This window comes from Bombus terrestris, chromosome 7 (assembly GCF_910591885.1).
Source record: "Bombus terrestris chromosome 7, iyBomTerr1.2, whole genome shotgun sequence".
Taxonomy (NCBI): Eukaryota; Metazoa; Arthropoda; class Insecta; order Hymenoptera; family Apidae; genus Bombus; species Bombus terrestris.
In genome coordinates, this window is record NC_063275.1 from 3758074 (window position 1) to 3776740 (window position 18667).

At 36.8% G+C, this 18667-nt stretch overlaps 2 protein-coding genes and 1 long non-coding RNA gene across 11 annotated transcripts in view; 1 reads left to right on the top strand and 2 right to left on the bottom strand.

Annotated features, from left to right (window-relative positions):
* The window catches only part of LOC100650685 (rho guanine nucleotide exchange factor 10), a 47465-nt gene that overhangs the window by 13360 nt on the left and 15438 nt on the right, over positions 1–18667 (top strand). Inside the window, exon 1 of one of the 7 annotated variants that reach the window (XM_012309993.3) lies at positions 9181–9577. The exons of 2 other annotated variants lie outside the window; for them this stretch is intronic. In XM_012309993.3, coding sequence (XP_012165383.1) covers positions 9541–9577 — 37 coding nt within the window. In that variant the 5' untranslated portion in view covers positions 9181–9540. Of the gene's footprint in view, positions 1–9180; positions 9578–9900; positions 10132–17934; positions 18327–18667 lie in introns of those variants that run through there. 4 more of the 7 variants (XM_020863623.2, XM_012309991.3, XM_012309995.3 and 1 more) reach the window with 4 other exon arrangements.
* LOC100651128 lies at positions 1557–7575 on the bottom strand. 3 transcript variants are annotated; one of them, XM_003396331.4, is made up of 5 exons: positions 7113–7563; positions 6004–6097; positions 4120–4222; positions 2926–3242; positions 1557–2379 (listed from the first exon to the last, which is right to left on the bottom strand). In XM_003396331.4, exons 1-5 carry the CDS (start codon positions 7144–7146, stop codon positions 1995–1997), a joined length of 933 nt encoding a protein of 310 aa, XP_003396379.2. In that variant the 5' UTR covers positions 7147–7563; the 3' UTR covers positions 1557–1994. The 3 variants fall into 3 exon arrangements, with proteins under 3 accessions (XP_003396379.2, XP_048263484.1, XP_048263485.1); XM_048407527.1 differs by lacking the exon at positions 6004–6097 and having other exon boundaries at positions 7113–7567; XM_048407528.1 differs by lacking the exon at positions 4120–4222 and having other exon boundaries at positions 6004–7575.
* On the bottom strand, positions 14898–17934 carry LOC110119391. The gene is made up of 3 exons (XR_002307823.2): positions 17598–17934; positions 17089–17258; positions 14898–17003 (listed from the first exon to the last, which is right to left on the bottom strand). It is a non-coding gene; the product is annotated as an uncharacterized LOC110119391 (long non-coding RNA).

An 18667-nucleotide genomic window follows, 5' to 3' on the forward strand; every position in this document is an offset into this window, starting at 1 on the left:
GTGCATACGGGGCAGATGTTCAGAAAAGAGCAGTCTCCCAAGGCACTCGACCATATGGTTTCCGGGATCCCGTGGCGTTTCTCGAACGGCTCAGGCCTACCCTAATCTCTAGACAGAACCTCGACGACACTTGTCCCGTTTGAAACAATACCAGCTTTGTAATGACCAGCGGATGTTACGAGATTTCTCGGAATTTCAAGGTGAAGACGACGAACTCCAGAATAGTAAAGGTACGCTGTTCGTTTTGGTCGGAGGACTGTAATTCGAATAATTTTCTTTGGAGCAATTGATTATCGACTTCCTTTTGTCTATATATACAGAATGTTTCAGAATGAGTAGTACATCTGTAGAAATAAAACTAAATAAAAATTAGAATTATTTCTAAAACTAAATGTTGAAAATAACAACGTGAGTTCTCGCTCGCCATCTATATGCTGACGGCTAGTTACAAAAGGAGTAACTAGAAGTTATTCCTAGACACGGTCGATAGACCTGATCGATAGTTTTAGGACCTCTCTTGCCTTTTTTTCATTCATTCGTTTGTGACCCTTCTAAGTGTGTGCAATAAAGGTTTTTCTGCTCCGAGAAGTATGGATTTATTATCTAGATAACATAATAATAACTAACGCGATCCTACCTCTAAAACATAAAATAACAACACTAAAGTTATTTCACTTGAGATTTCGTTTTCGAACGATCGATTTTCTTTTTGTCAATATACAGGTTATTTTAAAAAGAGTGATATAACTGGGTAAAAGATCATTCATTAATTTAATTTAAAGAAGGCATAGTATGGCAATTAAAAAATAGATTTAACTTTTTATCTTCTTTCATTTAGTATCAAATAAAATCATGAATTGAAGTTTATAATAAATGGAATGGAATTAGGATAATTAAAATGAGATGATACATCAGATTCGAGGTTTCATTGTGAATGGGAGACATTTTACCTCGGTTATGCTCGAACACCCTTGCGGCAAAATATATGAGATTATTGGTTAAAGAAACAAGCTTCCTTAAGTGCAACAATCTATCCGTTCTGCAATAGCAATAGCAGTTGTGTTACTGAAAGGGATACGAAACCTTTTGGCGGGAAGGAAGGTATGCGAAAAGCCATCGAAAGAAGGCGAAACGCGTTAAGAACGAAGAGAAAGGCGCCAGACGAGGCTCGCCGCTGTTATCCCCGATACTTTATAGGTATTCGTTTCGACAGCGTGTAATATTCATATCGTAATCGATCTCTAACCCTTGGTACATCCGTGCTTCTCTCGAATTCACTCTATCGATATCGTCCTTTTTTTCTTGGTTTGCCAATTTTCCTTTTTTCTTTTCCGTTTCAATATAGTGAATTGAATTGTGGTTACGATAAAAGTAACTCATATATTTTACAGTTACAATATTCTTTACGTGTGTGATGAAATAATTTTATTTATTAATTTAGAATCGATTTACTTATATTAGAATTGTTTTATAAAACTGTGCAATCTGTTTTTTTAATTCGTAATTTTCAAATCTGTACATGGTTTATTAATTTTAAAGAAACCGAACGAACTCAGTTCAAGATAAATTATCTTTGAAAATATCGTTTATTAACAAACTCGAATTCCGCCTTAAAATTGAAATTTGTATATAAACTTAAGTCTAATTTACTATGCGATTGAACTTTACGCCCATCAGTAATAGCCCTGTAATATTTCTGAAAGAAAATCTCTTTCATTACTGCTCCATGTTTATTCTCAAAAATCCAATAATTTACACACCTAACCTCTCTTGCATTTAATTAAACATGTATGAAACAAGTAAAAAACATTTTCATATTTTCATTCATACATATTTAATACATCTACATTATCTTCAATAAAAGGAATACGCAAAGAGTGGTATAAAAGCGTCGTTCATATAATCTTATCGCATCATTAATCAACCGATTGCATAATTTCTAGAAAGTAGTCAGATACGGTTTCATCCCCTCCCCTTCTATATCCACAGCAGTGTCACAGTTTGTTAGCGATGCTTTCCACCGCGTGCATCACTCGTACCATGATAGATCTATTCTCTTCGTCTCGTCGTTTGATATATTCAAAGATCTGCTCTATACGGCGATCGGTCCGTGAATCGCGATCATCACAATACGGTGCTGCCATACGGCTTTTTCGCGACTTTCTCGGCATCCCCTCATCCTCGTTACGCTCTAACCTCTCTTTGTCTTCTTGACTCGACGCGGCGTCCCTTCCACGTAGTCTGGATAAATCCTTGATGCAGTCCGTCTCTGACGTCACTTTCTCGATCGTTAGTTCTGTGGCATGTGGTAGCCGTGGTATCGCGACCGCGACGTTCCGCGTGGTTCGTTTCCTCTTTGCGAAATTTTTGTTCATCTGTCTGAAAACCGATTGAAATTACCTAGTAATAATTAATTAAGATAATGTACGTAGCTGGCCGTAATTATCTTTACCAGTTTAGATCTTGAATATTTCATATCAATTATCCCTATCTCATTCGTACTCAAAGCAGTACAGACATCTTTTTTTAAAACTCGATTTGCCTTGAAAACTGATCAAATATGCTTCTAAATCATAATCAGTAGTAAGAATGCAGTACTATGAAATTATTATGAAATACTATATTGTAAAATTGTAAAACAGTGTCTCTAACAATAGACTCTTACATGCTTCATATGTGAATACTTATCTTATTTATCTGTTCTGCACGACTCGATTCGTTAGATATACATGCTCATCATATTTTAATAAGTGACCTTGATAATTTTAGTTACCATATATCTCACTAAAGTTACGTGACGACTTTTGTTTATAAATATTATTTACCTTATCAATTAATATCCAATTATGTCCAACCACATATCTACTTTAAAGTTACAATTTAACACCTGCTAAAAGAAACTACTTTTCACAATGACTACTATACCTGTTAACACCAGAAGGTCGTACTTTCTGGACCTCAATCGTGCAGTTGGCACTAAGTGCCCTTAACCTCCGTTCCGGAAACGAATCGTTGATTCGACGATCGATTTCCGGATTAGATTGCGCAGGAAGTGCGTCCACGGACGAGGTGGGCTCTTCCGGTGTCACGGAGACGCAAAGGAATTCGTGGGGATCGATGTACTCATCGCCGATCGGCGTAGATCCCCGATCGTATCCAAGAACCTCGTCGATCGCATTGTAAAAGGGCCATGAAACGTCATCCACATTGTTTCTGTCTCCGTGAACCGGATTCTTCAGTTCCTTTAACAAATTGCTGATACACAATATTTAACAAAAATCGAGGACTAAACGGATAATCGTACCACAATTCGTATTTAGTGATCTTCATGTGTTTTTTCTTGTTTCTAGATCGTAAGGAATCTTTCGATAAGTTATACAAAGTGAAAATATTATTTTTAGCTAACAAAGACTTTCTTTAGATGATATGCAAAACACTGGTGTTTGCTGGAGTTAGGTTAGAGGCTGTTTAAGATCAGCTGCATTCTTGGGGTTACTGATTCGAGTGACATCTAAAAAATATCAGTTTAGAACTAAGGTATTGAAGTAAATTTTATAGAAAGCACAATTTAGAATTTAGAACATGAAATCTGAGAGAAGATTTGGAGATAGAATTAGAGAGTAACTACTATGCTAAGACATTATTCTTAAAAACCTCGAATCGACAATTCTGCACAAGTTTTAGAAACATGCTTATATAACCAATTTTATAATCTGTTTTACATACTTATAACACTATTACGCAATACTTGTTCTTCTCATTTTCACACGTTATGAGTGAAAATCGTCGTCTCATATTTAAAGAAACAGTTGCATGTGATATCTAGTGTCAAGGACAAAGACATCAATTCAAAGCAAACGACGATGATACTGAATAAAATAGAAGCGAGAAAAGTATCGTGTCGAATTTACGAATTGTCGACGGTTTAACGCGGTATCATCGTGATTGGTGGTTTCTCCGCGTCGTGGCGCTTATCTCGCGGTAAGGAAAACGGGTTTATTATGCTTCACGCTGAAATGAACACAAACGAGAGTAAAGCAAACTAACTCATGCACGGGGATCAACGAGCGATCGTGGTTAATCGTTAGGGCAATAAAAGGCGTGTCTGTCTTGTCTCACTTTGTACTGCTGCAGCAGGTTCGACCATTTCTTCTTCAGCACTTTGTAATGTACGTTAGCCATTATAGTAGGAAATTCTTCTCTCATCTGTTGCAAAATATACCTAAAGAATTGACGAAAGTAAAAAAAGATAAATATAGTAAGAGATGATTTTAGATAATGGACGACAATGAAACGCGTTCAGTCTCAGCTTTTTGTGTTATATATTTTCGCGATTCGCATTCCGAGAAACGAACAGTGAGGATACTATTCACAATACGGAATAAAATCGGCCTATTGTTTTGCTTTTATCAATAAGCGTACACGTTTTGACTGATAACGAAACGGTTCAAGAAGAACGCGTAATATAGTAGCCAAGATGGTACATGGGATGGAGTGCATGTATTGCTGTCAATTTCCGTTTTCGTTATTGTCACACGTTGCGTTTACAGTGTTAGTATAATGCTTTCTTTAATTATAATGTGATATATCTAATATATTTTAGTGCTGTAGGTAAATAGTTGTATCAAACAAGTCGGTTAAGCCTATTAGGTAATAATAATGTATTTCAGCAAGTTGTCATTTTAAAATTCTTATATGTTACATTTTGATTTTTTTGGTTACACATATTTATTTCACTGATAATTTAACTTATTAAAAAACATAATAAAGCAAGATATATTTTCTAAAACAGAGTAAATCTGTACGTCTAATATTAATTATACATATATGTATATGATACGACATAACAATTAATCGAGATAAAAATTTTATTTATTTACTTTGTTCAAAAATATATCAAAAATTATTTTTGAAGATGCTATATCAAAATATTTTCATAGATTTTTTCACAATATTACCTAACATTAAATGAAAGCTAATCATTGAACAAATCCCTCAGACAATTTATAATACACCGATTAAATTCGGCTAACATTTTTCCTCCAATTTTCGTCATAGTCGTTAATAATAGTGATTCGTGTCTTGATATTTCTGTATTCCGTGCTATTTTAGTACATACGATTTGTTTCTGGCAAAGCCACTCTTTTTCGATTTCACCAGTTTCAATTACTTCCCTCAAAATGTAATTGTCTCAGTGTCTTCATTTAAATTTTGGTAAAGAATGAAGAAAATAGATAAAAATGCGATGAATAGTAAAATATGACAACTGCGATTACGTTTCGACTCGTGAAAAATTATTCGTCCCATATCTTTACACTCGAGGTCGACTGGCGCGGGAATGTCGCGGTTGATAAATGATGCAAACAAGACTCTTTTTGTCGGTATTTTTATATGTGCGCGCAGAAGACGCGTTTCAACGTTCCTTTAATTCCGCCGGTGTTCTGTCAACCTCGCGCTTCTTTTTAGTACGTCGAGTTCTTAGTAAGATTTTCTAATATTTATCAATGAAAAAAGTGATAATCAGTGTGATATATTCGTTGTATTGTGATTTGAAAGCAATTAGAAATTCCATTTCCCCTAAGCAAGTATGATATTATATTTACACTAGCGTAAAATATATAATTTTGTGATTTTATAAAATATTAACAAAATATTTTTCGTTGATAATAAGAGGTTGATTAAGAATTTACAGTGAATTTAATTGATATTTTTCTAACTTAAATGTTTTACAGTGAATTTTGTTTAATTTTTGACAACAACTTCTATAAAACACAAATATTTCAAATTTTCTTAAAAAAAAATAGTAAACGTTATTTTAATCCAGTCTGGCAATTTTAATAAAAAAAAATATTCCAAATTTTCTTTAAGAAAATAAAGAAAACAGTAGACTACGAAATTTTAATAATAAAAGAAACATTCGAAATTTTCTTAGCAAAGTTCTTGAGCACAGAAAAAAAAGATACCAGAGAATGAGTTAGGGTATATGGTCCGTATTATACTTACTCCCATCCAGCTTGGGCTGAATATTTGCGTCCGGTAAAGAGCTTTCCATTTTCCTTTCGAAGCTGAATAAACCGGCAGGTGAGGTTCTCGGTCCCTGTGGACATCCGCAAAACGGGAGGGAAAAATCGCTGTGACTACCTGCATGACTCGCGATTATTATCACTGTGGTCGTGGTAATGATTCCTATTAGACGCTTATTATATCGGCGGAGGAATGTTGTGTCTCGAAGAATGGGACAGACGCAGACCGGTTGACATGGTGGAAGGAAAAATAAGAAACGGTATGGTAGAAGAACAAGATAATGGGAGGAATAACAATTCGAACGTGTGCAATTTAATAGTGCGGGAACACGTGGACAGGCGCGCACGACTGCGCATTCCATTTCTTCGAATCGCTCGAGTGCATCGAGATAAGTCCATTGGGTGATTATAAAAACGAGACGAACAATTTAGTTATATGGACAGTGAAATCATGTTATGTTTATGGGATAATCGCATTGTCATAGTAGTTACTTAGAAATGAAAAAAGATGTAGAATCGAAACGAAGATGGAGAGTTATAGGGAAGGATGGTGTTGGGCAAATGAGAAAATTGGCTGCGCGCGCAGTTGCAACGCGCGTAAATCTTTGGTAGGCGCAGTCAATACGTCATGAAGCAACGCCACGATACGCGATATATATTGTAAATCTGACCAAAAACAAAACAAAAGACAATAGATAACAGTGAAAGTGGTAATAAATTGAACGGTATGTAATTTGAATATTAAGATTTGAAGCATTAAGAAAGGTAGGAAGTTGTTTTGAAGCAATGTAAAAGGAGCGTCATAGTGATGATGACGCAAAAGAAATTCGATTGCGCGTCGCACTTGCGATACATTCACATAGCAAAACGAATCATCGTGGCTGACGTATACACGGGACGAATAAAAATATAAAGACAGGAACCTCTTGATAAAGCAGTGTGTCATTCGTTTCGCGTCCAAGGCACAATTCGTATCGTCATAGATAAAAGACGTCATAACCAAATACGAAAGAAAGAATCGAGTATACACGTGGTTTTTATTGAATGACACCGGACACAAATGTGTTTATTATAGAACCCAGAACTCACATCGAAATTTCGCGTGCTGAGAAACCTCCGTCATGATGACCGTTCGATACAAATCTACAGAAAATACGATTGGACGTGTGAAAACTTCTCATAGTCGGAGATTCTGATGCGTACTAAAATCTAGACCTGGTTTCAGTCTTCACTAATAAGCAAGAGGGGAGTGTACGTGGAGCACATGCCACTACCGCCGTGGTGGAAACTGCAAACATAGATTTTGGTGGGGTATGCGATTCTGAGATAGAATATGCGCGAGTTTGTCCGTGGACAAGGCACATAACCGGCTGCTCTTTGAGTGTACACCAACCAAGGAAGGAAAACAAACCGCGTCGCCATCTCCCATTAGAGCTGCACAACAGCTCTTTTTCCTCTTGCTCGGCCAACTGTGTGCTTTGCTCTCGTGATTCACTGTGTTATCGACGACAAACCATTCTTAGCCAGCGATATCGATCCTATCTTCGATCCTTGGCAGAGATGCACTTTTGTCAACAAGATGTATCTGACTGTTCTTGTGTTCTCATAGGGTTTTTTTTTTTGTGAATAATACAAATTTTCTCAACGGCATTCGAATAAAATAAGAAACTTCTATTTATTTTTGTCGAAAAAGATTAATTTTAACTAGAAATTAAAATAGTTTGCATTTATCTGATATATATTATTGGATAATCTTGTCAAGGAAATTTTCATAAATACTAGTCTTACTTACCCCTTGACAACATCATGTAGCATATTCTCACCTCGCCAGAAACTCATATTCTTATCAGATGACTTCCTGCAGTCGTTCCGTAGTGCAATACGGTTTTTCAGTTTATTTGATTTTTTTCGAGAATATGTATTCTCTTTTCCTGTAAAGGAAAAAGAGTTGTTTTACTTTTTGGCGTATTTGTGCATATATAAACATATTTTGTGTATGCAATAAACCCCTGGATTTCCGAAATGCATCATATTTCACTTACATAAGAACTGCTTGTGTGTCGACGTCAACATCTTGCTTGCATTGATCTTCGAGTTACAAATAATTTATATCTCCATTCAATTTGCCTTGCTGTTTCTCATTTATTTACTCATTAATGGGTAGTCTTATGTAAAATTAATTTTCAGTTATAAACTAAAACTACATACATCGTTTCAAAAATATAATATAATGCTTCTTACATAACTAAAATTTCTAGTTGCATGCATAAGTTGAACGAACTTTTTAACATTAAATTGACGCGTTTAGTTTTATGAAAATATATAGAAATCAATAAATCCGATAATGTTAGTATGCATAAATATACACTAATGTACACTAATACTACTAAGGTACACTAATGTATTATAGCATTAGAAGTTCGGTGCTTTAAAAATAAGCAATTTGATAATAACAGCTTTCAGACGAATATTTTCTAGTGCAAATAAAAATTTTTTCTCTTAAAATACGACGCGTTTCACTTCTTTCACACGGTAAAGTTTTTCCAAGAATTTTTCATCAAAGTGCCTTTTCGTTTTTGAGTGCATAGGACCGAGCATATTTTTCCAGCAACAAAAGCTCTCAAAGGCCAGCTGCTACACGTTTTCTCTGTTTAATGATACCCTAGACCAGAAAATCGTGTTTTTCCCCGATTGTCCAGCAGCATAAATTCTCGTGATCGAAATTCCGACATTTGAGGTGGCGCCGCGTAGCGGTAGCTTTGGCAAATTCTCCAAACACTATGACTATCTCTGTTTCTCTTACTCTATGTCGATCGTACCTTCGTTTCTCTTTTTTCTCCCTACTTCCGTTGAGAACGTATAGAATGGCCCACTCTTTTATTCTACTTCTCTATCCAATATTTTTCATCCTCGTCCATCCACAAGACTCTCTGTCTTTCCCATTTCGTTTGCACACATAAGCCCGTTTTTAACTTTCTCTCTCGTTCACAAGTTACAGCACCCTCTGTTCTACTCCCTCTCTCGGCAAATCTCTTTTTCAGTCGACCAGCCGCAGCCTCGATCACTCTATCTCGCTCTTTCTCCGTCTCTCTTCTCCTTCGTGCCCTTCGTTTCCATGCAACCTCCCTCAGTGCGTGACGGGTCTGCGGGCCACGGAGAGCTAGAGAAGCGCGCGCGCGCGGCCATGTTTACTCGCTTTGGTGGCGTTTCTTTGTCGGACACAACGCATTCTTATCGGTACACGCTGTGATATTAATTATGCCTGCGGCCGGCCGCGTGACCACGTGTGCCCCGTGATTTTTACGGAATTGTGTTCCCTGTGCTTAAAAAGTGTCGTTTCTTAACTCTGTCCATTGAACGCCAAGAGCGTGCGCGTATGTTGGTCTCTTCGGCTCCGATCGGCGAGCACGTTGGCCGAAACCGAAACGAACGCCTAACCACGCTCGGTATTCGAATAACGAACAGTGGCTTTTAACCTGGAGAACGAAACGCGACGTGGATCGCTCGCCTCCGCGAGATGGAGGAACTGCATAACGGTGTCATCCTGATCAAGTGTAAGTTTCGTGAGTGGCTTGTCAAATGCTTCCTATCTCGCGTGGTGCGGTTTTATCGTGTCGCATGCACGATGACAGCGTTCAACCAGAAACAGAACGTTCACCCCTTTGACATTATTGGAATTCTTGAACTGTTGTCTTGCTAAAATACGAAGTTTCTTACCTACCTGTTGTATAGTTTTGAAATGCATTCATAAGTCTAGATGTAGAATAGAGTGAATTCTTTTAATGGAAGGTTATAGTTGATGATGATTTTGGTATTAATAATCATTTTTGAAAATGGTGTTCAACTCAGTGGAACATTGTTTGAAATATGAAATTGACTCCGTACGACCGATTCTATTGCGACACGGTCGATCATTGTTCCGGTAATTGGCATCGGCACGGTTGCGTGGAAACGATGAAACGCCCCGTATCGTGCAGCGTCAGCTTCAGGACAGTGCCCGTTCCGCGTTCTTGGTGCATCGTCCATATGTCTCTTTCTCGCCTTCTGGCCGGATCCTCCCGCATATCGGTTCACGACGCCTATCATTATCAAATCCTCGTTAATACTCGTGAGTAACGCGAATCCGTTCGTGAATCATGCTGGGATTTTCAATCGCTGGTCTTTCCTGGTAGCGTACCGGTAAAAGTGATCGTAAAATTAATAATGTGCTATAAATAACTTGCTGGTACTCGATATCATTCTACAAATTAGAAAATTTATATCTATTTATATCCGATTTCGCCATTGATCTCCGTACTTATATTCGGTTCGGTTCAACAAATCTTTAACAGCATCATAGATCTTTATTAAAACATAACTAAACGAATGTAATATAAACAGAAATTTGTATTATCATAACAAGCGTTTCATATTAATCATTTTATATATTATTTTTGTTTATTATATGCAATTTATAAATTTTCAATAATTACATAAACGTCCTTACTGACGAAAAATAAATTTCGTAATTTTATTTCTTCTACGTTGTATATATATATGTATATATATGTATGTAATCGTCGGTCGCACGTAGATCATTATGTCATAAAACAACAATGTGAATACGTAGATGTATGAAATAGCCACATGTGTCATGAACATGGTATCAAAAAGTAAACCGTATGTTTTTACCACGGGATCGAGGTGCATTTGTCGCAATCGGCACGCCTCGTACGGTACAATCCGGCAGCTCCCCCGTATTGGTGCACGCGCGACACCTGTGAGATATCGATTTAAAATTCTAATTCGTCTCAATTCGAGATTGGGACGCTTGAGCAACCCATTTAGGACAACTCTACGCGGTTAGTTAATATGGTAATTTATGCCGAGTGATGTATGGCCTTATAAACCGGCGGCCGAGCTGGTATCGAATGTCCACTAGATCATAGGACCTGTTATTCGCGCGTGGGCGTGCTTTCTCTTATAAAAGTGCAGATTGAAATGTCATACCGGTCGGCGGTATTTCGCCGGTTATTAAAAATGTACCGTTGTGTTCCGTTCGCTTTTATTATTGTGCACGTACATAGATGAACCGGTTGAGATAGTGAAAGGGAACAAATAGATACTAATTTGTACCTTTCGAAAGCGACACCGGTAATCGTACGTCCAACAACCTTTGATTGAATATTCATAAATGAACGAGCAAAAAACATCTTGTTTGGGTTCTATGTACCAGGAGATCATCCCGTATGCGCGCGCCTCGTCAATCTTCTCCCATGTGACCACGTGGTTTTCTTCGTGCGTCTTGTGTTTGTTGCTCCCAGTAAACGTTAAATCGCTGTTTTCCCCGGTCCAAAATGAAATTTATTACGTAAGCAGAGCCTCGACTTTCGCATGTTTGATTAATATCTATATAGACTGTTTGTCTTATCGTCATCATTTTAGTTTTCAAATAATCGAAAATATTTTGTGGTAGCGTCGTATATCATCTAACGTAGTTATAGAGTAGGTAGCAGAAAATTTGTATAGAACCCAGCTATTATGCGTATATGTTTGCTGTTACGAAGGGAGGACAGAGGAAGGAAAAAATATACAGAATAGAAGAAAAAAATGGGACACTGACCGTGACAAGCATTGCATGACTACAACCGCAAAAGGCAATTCGTAGTGATAATAGCGCACGGCAATACACGTAATTCGATATAACCTATGTCGTTTCGCTGTACGCGAGTCACTTCGCTTTTCCTAAAAACCTGTTTCACTTTACTTTTCCTTTCTGCCATAGATATATGTAGATCAACATGGAGTTCAATACCTCCCGATATATAATGTTTATCTACTTTAACCTTCATATAAATTTTAAATACACGCATCTTTTTACAATATCATTTAACTTTATTCATTTAATAAACAAATGAATAGTTATATATTTATAATAGGTATATATATTATATAATAGTTTGTATGATGCTACATATAAGCCTCTATAATTCTGATAGCTCTTCTATTCTCGTCATCAGAAGAATGTGTACCAAATCAGAATTTCATGAAAATCTTAGCCCACCTATGCTTCCTGTGACTCAATCTCCAAATTATAGACCTGCTAAATGATGATTCTAAGCAACACTCTTCCTTTCCTTTTCTCATCTTCTATTATCATAGAGTCATAACAAAAAATGATAAAGAAACAAATTTTGCAAAGAAAGTTAGGTTATCTTAACATCCCTTTATTGCTAATCAAACATTCAAATTCAAGGTTAACTACTCCCAATAGGTAAAGAAGAAAACTCAGTGATCGCTTTCCGAACGATTGTTTATAACGGTCGAGGTCGTTGTGCTATTACGTAATATCCTGTGGAAGAATCTCTGCGCGAATACATACTACTTCGTATCCCATTGAAAATCATAGCCGCAGCTATATAACGAACTGGTTTGGTTGCATCGCTGGGGAGAAACAGTTGCCGCCTAATCTCAGTTATGCGTGTTTAAATGTGAACCGGGTAAGAGGACAGGGATAACGGGGTGCGTAGTCGCAGTAAATTCGGCTCCCCGCTAGCGAAAAAGGAAGTATTCTGGTGCCGATGACTCCTCGAATCGTGGACTCTGTCGTCAGAAATAAAGTTAGTGGGGAGCACGTGTGTCACTGTAAAAAGCTAGCCTCTCCGTGTGCCGCTCACACGGCTCCGGACACACACGAGCTACGTGCTTACAATGAGCATTCAAGTGGCGCGCTGTTGCCAGACTTATATTGCCCACACTCCACTAGTTGCTTTTAACTAATTGACGCGTCCTAAAATTAATGCCCGCACACTATAAAACGCAAAACGTCGCTTTTTTCTTCTAGCTCCTCGCTGATTGATATATTTAGGTATATTCGCAATGACAATTGTTTCTTGCGCTAAAATAATTGTTAGACAGGTGAATCAGTTAACAAAAACATTGGTTTATAGGTAAAAGGGATGAAGATATTAAGAACTGGAAGACAAATATATAACAATGGAAGTATGGAAATTTTGAATAGCATATTTAGCTTATTTTCAATAATAATTGTTTCCTATAATTAAATAATTTTTAGACAAGTGAATTAGTTCATTTGTTATTATGCGTTTACAAAAATATTGATTTTTAGATAAAAAGAAAGATATAGGTTAGGTTTATCCTCAATAAAGATCGTTTTTAATAATATAATTTTTAGATATGTAAACTAATTGATTGATGCTCTTCATTCATAGAAATGTAGGTTCTCAGCAAGGAAGACACGAAATAGGTTAGGAACTGAATGACAACCGTTTCGCAATAGAAATATGGAACAGTTAATCAGCACGCTAGGATACAGCGATAAACGACACGCGTAGTAGTTAATCGGTCGTACAAGTATAACATAATTTGACGTTGTATAGACATATGTGACGCATTAGATTTTACAAGACTCTTCCGGAAGACAAGGACGTTATTGTATATCCTGTATATAATTGAATTGCCCTCGCGATTAATTATCATGCGTTTTCGTCACGAGCCATTCAGTAATTTATTGATTTAAAAAATAAACGTCACTATCTTGTTAGAAGAATCAACAGCAACAATTAATTTAACCTTCAAATTTTGTACGACATGCTGAATGATATTAGTAAGAAAAACATCTAAGCCGATCTATGTGAGATCTCTTACCACATATATGAATTAGATTCGCAATATTACTCAATGTGCTCACGAACGAGAAAGTTCAAACATGGCGTGTAGGTTGTTAGAATGTTCAATAACGTCAAACAATTGACCTAATCTTCTCTAAACCTTCTCTAAACAACCTATTTGTATCAACTTCGTTTCGAACTTTGAAAGAATATGAGAATATAAATGAAGAATAAGAATATAAAAGAAAGGATATAAATGATGTTAAACAAGTAACTTAACCTTCAAACTTCCGAGTATTACATTTGTATTAATTATTCAAACTTCCAAAGAAAAGCAAAATTATTTAAATTAATCCACGCGAGATTCTTGGCATGATATAAATAAAATTCGCAATACTATTCAGTATATCTTCAAATGAGAAAGTTCAAACGTAACATGAAGGTTGTCAAAATGGTCGACAATAAACATAATTAATCCTAACCTTCAAATTCTCAAATAATCTATTATAACTTCCGAATAGTATCAAAAAATATTGAAATCAATACACCTGAGATTCTTGGCAAGATATGAATTAAATTCGCGATATTACTCAACATCCCTGCAAACGAGAAAGTTCAAACGCGGTGTGTGGGATGCATCTCTCGGATATTGCAGCTACCGTCTGCACGCGTTTATGTACGCGTCTATGTATGAGAACGGTCGTGTACCTGCAGTTTGTTGTGCATTGCCGCGTTGCACCTGCATGCTATGCCTTACCCGTTCGATGTGCCCGTTCTTATTTAAAACCAAGCGAAGCAGACGGCGACGAGATGCATTGAAGGGAACACGCAGAGTCGAGGGGATGCGTATATAAGTACCCAGCTTCTATTTTCGAAGAAAGGAAACAATATACCTCGCCTCGTAGGCGAAGTGCATTTACGTGGGTGTTCGATACAACGAGCATGCTTAACTGGTTCGACTGGCTTGAATTGTCTTGCAGGTTTCGAGGCATGCCGATGCATCATGCAGCCGAGGCAGCCGGTGCTCGCGACATCCCGAGCACATGTGTTCGATATGTTCACATGCATATGTATATGTGCATATACAATTAGAGTGCGTTTAGAATGGATGCTGTTACGCATTTTGCTTATGAGTGTATTACAGCATGAATTGGGGAGAAATGATAATTTGTGTACGGGAAAATATAGTGCATACTTGTACGTACGTATAAAGGAGTTATTGTATGTACGTACAATCACAAAAGTAGTCAGTTGTTTGATTATTTCATATTTAATGTTCAGAATATAATTGTTTACTGTATGTTTTGGTTTGCTTTCAAATCACATCATCATTGTTAAAAATAAATTTCGAATTATGTTCTCTTTTTTATTCGATACATAATTTAACATAAGATATGTTGAATGCCTAATATTAGATGATTTTGTCATCGATTATACGTATACATTATATGATACAACAAATGAACCTTAATAATTCATAAACATAGTACGTATCATACTATAGTCATATATATATAGAGTCTCAGACTAAACATTCGATCTTTTCATTGCATCGTTTGTTAGTGCCCTAATCAGTTGGTCTTCATGTGTCTCATTCACTTTCTTCGTCACGCAATGGTATATGTTTTGATACACTTATCACGTTCTGCGAATATGATGCTCGTACAGTACGATTGTTGGATGAAGACTGAACTTTGTCAACGTACAATAATGTTTGAATATTTGGGTCACAAATTTGTCCACTACTTTTGGACACTACTTGTCTTAACAATAAATGCTCAACGAGTCGCCAGTAAGTGCTTGATCTATCGTCGGTCCAAATAAATCTTAATACTTAATGAGAAATTATGATAAAAATATATATTCTACGACAAAGAAGTTAATTTTAAAAAATAGCAAATAGTCGCTAGGTCATTTTTATCGTCACACCTGCGTGGGATATTTCTGTTTGTTCAAAAGTCCTTGTTTATCGAGGACTAAGCAAGAGCCGATGCACCTGCTGCGTATTTCCTCTGTCCTTGCCTTTGCCGATGAAAAGAACCATCCGAATAGAGCAAGTAAATGGGAGGTTAAGAAGCAATGTTTGAAAGCAGCCAGGCAGCATGAAAAATACTTCTCCGCTGATACTACCATGCGCGTGAATCCGTAGTGCGTAATAACGTTCGAAATAGCGCCACTGTCTCCGTGGCCGTTCTAGAAATTCGACGTGACTCAAATAGCGACATAAACGTTCGCGATTCATTTTGTATATTCTTAAACCTATTAAACCGTACAAATGTAAATTGGAAAAAACTTAATTGAAGAACTACAATGATCCGTTATTGCTGAAACCATTTTAATGTAAGGTAAAACGTGTTTGAACAAAAGTCCCTTGTATGTTGTATCGAAGCACTTTCATGTGTCCAATCGTCTCCTCTTGTATGCGTCGCAATCTTACGCGTTTCATAATCGCCTCATATCAATGCAAAGAATTAAGAAAATAGATTAGGAGCGTAAGTGATAAAATGCATAGTCTCTCACCCTACTGTTCCACTAACAAGTAACAAGTAAGTGTGTGAATTATTCACACTCGTACGAATCTCTACGGATATACATCCCACACAGACGAAGATAAACGACAGACAGGATATCGATAACCATGATTTCGTAACATCTGAAAAATCAGGTCAAGCTAGTCGATGCGTGTTATACATTTCATGTAATGGTCCCGTTTTAGGACCGATTTGGACGATTTAAGAAATTTTAGCATTTTATTATTGATTTAGCATTATTATACCACGACCATGACCTACTCTGACTCATAATATCATGCGAAAGATCACTATGGTGACATACTCTTCCTGATACGAAATTTTGTTTCTGTTTACTAATAATTTTTTTGACGGAAAATTGGTGAAATGACTTACGATAGCGTGAGAAATCTATTAAGTTAACCACGTAACTGTAATCAATCGCTTAAGTGACCCACGCCTCCTGCAACGAATCGACTATAGGTGACCCACGCTGTTCGTGGCTAATTGCTTGCGTGACCAGTATTGTAAATCGTTCATGAGATTTATGGTCTACCTTTTCTATAAGTTACTTGTAAAATATAATACGATCTATATTGAAACTAGCTCATATTGGTTACATAAAATGTACTTCAAGAAGGTACAATCTGTTGGTCGATAAAGTAGATTCCCTTAGAATCGATCAAAATTTTTCTACTAGACCACAGTGATTGAAGAGTGATTCGCGGGTAGTCCGCGATCGCGCAATGATATTATGAATCATCGGCAACAAATCGATCGGACCACACAGTAACGCGACGTTTCAATTATTCATTCTACTTTTTTTATTTCATCGGTATCGTTTTGTAAATTCTGAGTATCTGTAAAAAAATTTGTATGTTTGATCAAATAGGTGCAGTTCAACATATGCAAATCACTGGATCGCGATATCATCGTATGACTAACCTTATTCGTATATGCGTAGCTTCCTTTTGCATATCCGCTTGTACATCTGCTTTTTATATATATATGACACAGTGAATAGACATACTAGATAACGTACTAGTACTTCGTGAGTGATTTTATCCAAGTCATATTTCATTTGTACAACAGGGTTCACTATACATTATTAATTCCTACATATTATATAATTTGGTTGATTATTGTATTATCGTATTTGAAGAATAAATAGAAGAAATTAACCTGTTTTAATAATTATTTACAAAAGAAAATGAAAAAAGAGAAGTTGCTTACAAGAAAGAACTACATCCAACAATACCGATCAACTAACAGATTTCACTATATTTTTACAAAACTATTTAAATTCACTCGATCTGATCACAAATGATTAAGAACATGCAAGCTGCATTATTCACATATTGTAGCAATAAGGTTAACTGACCAAAAATAAAAATTATCAAATTGATTTTCCAGGAAATTATCAAATTATCAAAAAACAAAATTTTGCTCCTTACCCAACCTTTCAGTAATTCGATGATATAAAGCGTTGAACCGATCGCGATTGGAGTAATGTCCGACATCTCTCCCCTCCCCCCATGCTTGTGTGACGTTAAAGATTCATTTCCACCCCGTCGTCGAAACGATCGAAGGAATAGACCGTGACGTTACGCTGGGGCCGGTTGACGCGCAGACGAGACGCGTGAAACGCATGCGCTCGCGCTATCGCGTGCATCGCGCGAGACAAGCTCGCTCGTCCCTCTGTCTCCGTTCCGCGAGAGCGTACGCGTGGGCCGTTCGCGACGGAGGAACGAACGACGCGCGACTCGCGAGGAAATAGTGTCGATCGTAAGCTCCGGCCTGACGGTCGCGTTTCTTTCTATGATCAAATCTTTCCTGTGTTTACATCCGTGTTCGAAAAGTAAAATAACTGACGTTCAATTTCCTGCTGGAGTCGATTGTTCTAAATTGTCAAATTATATTCAAGTGTTTCTTCAAAGTAATTTGGAATTTGCGCTTTTTTAGATTGCGACGTTGTGTAATAAATATATTTATATTGGTGTAAATTTGTTATCTTAGTAATTTGTTTTTTTTGGTAACGTGGTTATGTGATAACGCTTTAGTAACGTTGGTGGTCTTTAATGTTGAATAAGAAGGGTATGTTTAATACAACATTTCGAGAGTACGAGTTCTGAGAGCAAGATCTAGCATCGATTTCGAAGCCCCATTTTGTCGAAGTGAGGCTGGTTAGTAGATTAGCTAGGCCGCAAACGGGATGCTTTTCTGGTTGTGTGGGTGTGTGGGAAGCATGCACTATGATTGAATGTCGAATTGGTTGCATTGAATCGCGTGCTGAATTGACTCCGCGTGAGGATTCGGAGGGTAATTAAGGATTATTGTTTTGTTGACTTTTATGTGTTATGAGAACTCTGGATTATTATCTTTGTTTTTGCTAGGTGAATGTTAGATGAAATCTCTAATGCGAACAGAAAAATTCGGTAAAATCTCTGATACCGTCAAATAATCGCTAAATTTATATTTCTATGTATATCAATTCATGAATTAATTTTTTCAATTAAATTAGTTT

What these genes read in the sequence shown, in the direction of transcription:
- LOC100651128 (XM_003396331.4), bottom strand. Translation starts at nt 7,146, where the DNA reads ATGACGGAGGTTTCTCAGCACGCGAAATTTCGAT. An exon ending in ACCTGCTGCAGCAGTACAAA is followed by an intron (nt 3,243 to 4,119) that starts GTGAGACAAGAC and finishes AATTTGTTAAAG; the next exon opens with GAACTGAAGAATCCGGTTCA. An exon ending in CGACCTTCTGGTGTTAACAG is followed by an intron (nt 2,380 to 2,925) that starts GTATAGTAGTCA and finishes ATCGGTTTTCAG; the next exon opens with ACAGATGAACAAAAATTTCG.